Genomic DNA, 5,955 nt, shown 5'->3' with positions numbered 1-5,955 from the left:
GGTCACTGCAAGACATGCGCGCGTGCGCACGCACGCACACACACACACGCACACACACACACACACACACACACACACACACACACACACACACACACACACACACACAAAGAGGAAAAGACAGACACAGCTACTTTGTTTCAGCGTCGCCTGTAGTGTAAAAGCTGTAGGCAAAAGTTTTAACAGATAACAGTAACAGATGAAGACTTGGTCATTGCAAGTTGGATGACAGTAACGTTTTAACATCTCTGCACAAAAGATACACGTAATAACATTGATTCGCTCTGACCTCTGAATAACATTGCAGCCTGTTGCAATGCAACTGTCAAATGTAATGATGAATGTAACGGGTTTCGGTTGAGTTCAAGACTTTCCAAACTTTTGCTCTATTAGAGATACAGGGCTGAAGAGGCGTTAAGGTTTGTCCAAGAAATGCAAAACACAGTACAGCTGGTATCAATTGGAGGTACCTTTTTGAAAGTAAATGGGATAGCCAGCATGGAGTAGCCTTACCACAGACTAACCACAACATCAGTGGACACTTAATAAATGGCTTCAGTTGACGTCAAGATTCAAGAATTTTTAAAAGGAGGTAAAACCACAGAGATTCAACGGTATTGAGGGTATGAAAAGAGATGCAACATAGTGCAGCTGGTATCAACTGAAGGTACCCCCGGGCTCTAAATGAATACCCGCCAACCCACCAAATGTGGGTGAAATTTCATTTTGGTGAGTAGAAAAAAAATGCGCACCAGCCAAGTTGGCTCGTGGCGTCCGACTGAAGTAAATATCTGAACCGTAAAGCAAGCTGCTGCTGTGAACGTAAAGACGGCGAGATATCCAACATTATCCAGCATGTTTTTGGCTGGTAAGAAAAAAAAAATCTACTAGCCAAAAAAATCTACTAGCCAAATAGCTGATGGTGGAAAAGTTCATCTAGAGCCCTGGAGGTTGAAAGTAAACTGGAGAGCCAGTGTGGAGCAGGCCTACCGCAGACTAACCACCGCATCAGTGGAAGTAAGTAATGACCTGCAGTCGAGACCTTCAAACATCCTTGAGTCTGATTCCTCCACCTAAATAAGCATGACTGTCTCTGGTTGATTAAATGTAGAATAATGAATGGATACTTTAAAGGGTTGGGAGGGGGGGCATGAAGCTATAAAGGTACTGAGGGTATCAAAGCAGTGTATGGCACAGTACAGCTGGTTCCAATTGGCAGTGTTTGAAAGTAAATGGGGCAGCCAGTGCAGGGTACCCCACCCCACAGACGAACCACAACACCCCTGGAAGTAATGACCTGCAGTGGGTAGAGAGGCCGGGGCGCGGTTGGAGGATGGAAAAAGAAAAAGACAAAAAAAGAGGGAAACTACGTTGTGCGGTTAGATTTATGTGACAGTTGAAAGAGAGCCATTGTGTGGTTGAGGTCATTTAAAGGTGATTTCGGCTCATTAAGAAAAAATGTCCATGAAGAGGATAGAGAATGATGTGCATTTGATGCGCATCACATGGATACAAGCAAAGAGGGGTGATGCATGTATGTGTAAGGCAGGCTGCTGTGAAGCAGGATAGGCCAACATTTCACTTGACACCGCCGTCATACATATGACATAACGGTGCCATAATAGTGTCAAAACAGTGACATGACACTGAGTCATGGACGAGTCACTAACATGATGTCAATGTCATAAACGCTTACTATGGTCATGAAAAGTTGGCATTGCTTGGGCTGTCTTAACCATTCGTCCTGTAGCCGGTTTAGATCAATGGGGGAAAAAAGAATTGGCCCAATCAACCTTGGCCCAAGCTTTACCTCATAAGTAAAGTGCAGCCTATATGGCCCTGCATCTATTTCTGTGGTTGTCGGGGCATGCCTACATATAGGCTATATGGCAACATAATAAATCACCCCGTGGGTGACCATGCGGCATAGGAAGGGCAAGAGCAGTAAAACCATAAAAAAGCGGCAACCTGTCATTATCCTACGCTGCCCCTTATCTAGAGGGCGTTCCGCTGCTCAGACTTCCAGCCAGCCAGCCAGGCGCACACCCGAGCCAAGCCGGCTCACGTCTCCTCTCTTCTGACACACACAAGCACATGCAAAGACAAAAAGACAAACTGACACTTCTCATCTGACACACACACACACACACACACACACACACACACACACACACACACACACACACACACACACACACACACACACACACACACACACACACACACACACACACACACACACACACACACACACGCACACGCACACGCACACGCACGCGCGAGCGCACGTCTACCCAATTAGCTTATCAGTGTGCGGTTAACTCTCTGAAGAAATTTCACGAACGCAAGGGAATGTTTTCTTTTTTTTATCTGGGCAAACAGTGACCCGATATGACCGATAACAAACGAGACTGCAGACTCGCGGCCACGGGACGGGTCTACCAAACCGCCCACCTTATCAGTGGTCTTCTCATTACTTACTCATTACTGAACCCAAGTTACCGACATACCAACTCTAAATCACAACTCATTTTAATTGCTCCTGCTGTGTGCCTGTAGCCTAAGCCTAACGCCTTCCAGGTTAGAATTTGTTGAACTTTGGGTAGAACGACTTAACTGCACGAGAACCTTCACGAGTCTGAGATAGGGGGAATTGACAAGCCTGCAGGCGGCGTGCGCTAGTCTAAACAGCACGCGCTGTCTTCTGCGGATGAGGTAAACATTAACTGACCGCGAGGAGTGCGGTGTCAACTAAACACATAGATCAAAAACCAAGCCGCCCATCCCTCTCGGTCTCAAATCATACCTAGGCGCCCGCCTGCCAGCGCCTGGGTAGGCTGATGAGCTGTTCTCTATTCGTGCGTAAACTTCCCAGATAAATAAAGCGGTCGGCCTGCCAACATTAGCTGCACTGCACCGTGCAGTCTGTGTAGTCTGCACGTTGTAAGGCCGGCCTGTACGCCCCTATAGGGAGAGAATACGTCTTCAGGCATTCCTTGGTGTGCTAACAGCAAAAGGCCCCCGTCTGACAGCGTCCGAGTATGATTAATTGCCAGCTTTCTGGTCGTGCGTAAACTTTCCAGAGAAAGACACCGGGTGAACCTACATTCGGTGCATGTATACAGTAAAGGCTTTTGGTGAACTAACTGCAAGTGGCGTCAAAGACGAAACAGATGCGAATCTAACCCAATAACACCACTCACGTTCCTCATGCTCTCGGATACCTGGATTCTGCATGTAGTACTGAATACTAGGCCTATAGGCCTCCCCGTCATATGTGTAGGCTATCCGATATGCGGATACTTCACAGGCAGTTTATGTTTCACCCCAAAGACGATGCATCTGTGCGTCAATCTGTGCTCCTCGCCCTGTCTCTTTCTGGGTAATTACAGAGCCATGTGCCTAACCTCCCATTAAGATTGTAGTCATTATACGAACGGGATGGCCACAGTGGCCAAACCAACAACCTTGAAGCAACTAACCACATTTATGCTTGGTGAGATCAGAGAAACTGACATGACACGCGCAAGCAGGCAGCAACTCCATTTAGTTTTCCCGTGGTCGCACATCTCTCTCTCTCGCGCGCTGCGCTCTCTCTCTCTCTCTCTCTCTCTCTCTCTCTCTCTCTCTCTCTCTCCCAGCACAGCTGTGTCACCCCCACCCATGTTCTCCCCTTTTAAGGGATGTTTTAAATTACGCGAAATTAAGTTCATTTGGCTCGGTCTAATCACTCCGAATCTCTGCACAGGCACTGTTTAGAAGCGTTCCTAATACAAACCAGATTGAAAAGGGGAAGAGATGAGAGAGAGAGAGAGAGAGAGAGAGAGAGAGAGAGAGAGAGAGAGAGAGAGAGAGAGAGAGATTCAAAGTTCTCCGACTGAAGACCGGGCCATAAACAAACCACATTGGCAGTGTCATATAGTCTGCTTTATAGGTTTCAGCCTTGTATATAGGCCTACACTATCAACCTTCCACAGAGGCATTGGGTGTGAGAATCGGCATCGTCGACATGTGAGGACAGCCATCACTTCAGTAAAATAAAAATAACAAACGCGTAGGCTGCAGAAAAGTGGGGGATATGCGCAGGAACTCATCCTGTCTTGGACCCCTGGGTGGCAAAACCATCAACACCTCACGTAGACACAGTTACTACAATGGCGGACCATCAATCCAATTAACACCCCATGAATTTACATTAGGTGGAATATTAACTGGCGCGCCATCGACGGGTCATTATGGAGCACTAGTTTCAGGGGGTTAGGGGTTTCAAGACATGTCGGGGCATTTCATCCGTGACCGAAGCAATTTTCAACGAAGAAAACTATTCCCAAATAGGCCTAGCCTAACTGTTATTACACCAAACATACTTTTTGTGAAGGCTGCTGAAGTCGTCGCCATCCTCTCATCAATGCCACACGAAGGCTACACACACATCCAGTAACGCACATCTTTGCATCACGTCTACCCAACACTCCAGACAGTGAACGTTGAAATAGCATATTATGCAAACGTACCTTCCCTTCCAGTTGCATTGGTCGCTGGAATACTGACCACTGCTTCTCGACCAGAGTAGGGCAGTAACCACGATAACGCACAGGACGCGCAACGTAGCCATTATCCCAGCGGTCCAAACCATCCAAATTTGTTCCAGGGGTTTTAATTCGATGTAAATCCACACAGGAGGGCGTTTCACTTCTCCCAAACAAAAACGCACGTTATTCGGAAACAAACAGGCAACGAAGAAAAGAAAGGAAGTCGGGATACATTTGCTGCTCACGCAGATCCATCCGTCTACCCTGCGATGCCTCGGGTCAATCACATCGCTGACTGACTGACGTTCGTTCATCCAGAGCAGCCGTGGAGTGAGCGAGCCACACGCAAGAGAGGAAGTTTTGAGAGCTCGTGAACTCCACTCCACCAGGCTCGCGCTGACCAGGGCAGAGGAGAGGCGCGCGGCGCGTCACGCCTCCCCCTCGAGGGGCTGACAGGGTAACCAAGCCACGCCCGCGCGGCTGTTTCCTCCAGGAGTGCACAACTTTCTTCACCTTCGGCTCCGTGTGTGTGTGTGTGTGTGTGTGTGTGTGTGTGTGTGTGTGTGTGTGTGTGTGTGTGTGTGTGTGTGTGTGTGTGTGTGTGTGTGTGTGTGTGTGTGTGTGTGTGCGCGCGCGCGCGTGTGCGTGTGTTTAGCCCTGCAGATATTCTTGGAGTAATAAAACACACACACACACACACACACACACACACACACACACACACACACACACACACACACACACACACACACACACACACACACACACGAACCTGGACCCGACCCAGTGGCCCAGGGGGTTAGCTAGGCTACATTACCCGGGGAACGCAGGAGACACGCGCGCTGCATAGCAAGGAGGTCACGCAAGGAGCAATCAACACGGCAAGACGACGTCTCAAAATAGATCAAGACGGATAACAGATTTCACTCATGAAGACGCTGAAACTGAAACAGCCACCGGCCCTGCTACAAGATGAGGCGTTGGGTGGAGTTGACTTGCACGTCAAACAAATATTTAATGATGACATATATGATTATTATACAGGACTATATATATTTTAAATTTATATTACTGCAAGTGTTTTATATCTATAGACCTAGGGGCATTAATCTGGGAAGTCTGGGGAAAATATAGGTGAATTATTTCACCTCAACCAGAGACAAGAACACATGATAGGCCTAAGCTACACATGACAACAATTAGCAGTGTTGTAACGAGGTTCTTTTTAGATGACCGCATAGGCTATGTAGAAAAATATGTAAATAAAATCACAGCCACCTTTCAAGTTAAATGCTTGTTTTAAATAGCATATTTAAATAATTGGCTGTAGCAAAAATTTTAACACTTCACTGGATTACTGGACTTTCTTCCTTGATACACTGGTTAGGTCTAACAAAAGCGGTGAACTACTACAACTTCCAAT

The 5,955-nt window shown here is 47.3% G+C and overlaps 1 protein-coding gene across 1 annotated transcript in view; it reads right to left on the bottom strand.

The window, feature by feature from the left end:
* The window catches only part of LOC134453879 (meteorin-like protein), a 17,011-nt gene extending 12,109 nt beyond the window's left edge, over positions 1-4,902 (bottom strand). The window contains exon 1 of the mRNA XM_063204630.1: positions 4,515-4,902. Coding sequence (XP_063060700.1) covers positions 4,515-4,846 — 332 coding nt within the window. The 5' untranslated portion in view covers positions 4,847-4,902. The remainder of the gene's footprint in view (positions 1-4,514) is intronic.
* Between the last annotated feature and the right edge of the window lie 1,053 nt (positions 4,903-5,955).

This window comes from Engraulis encrasicolus, chromosome 1, assembly GCF_034702125.1.
Source record: "Engraulis encrasicolus isolate BLACKSEA-1 chromosome 1, IST_EnEncr_1.0, whole genome shotgun sequence".
Lineage (NCBI taxonomy): Eukaryota > Metazoa > Chordata > Actinopteri > Clupeiformes > Engraulidae > Engraulis > Engraulis encrasicolus.
The sequence above is the reverse complement of the archived record's forward strand: the minus strand, read 5'-3'. Positions and strand labels throughout refer to the sequence as shown.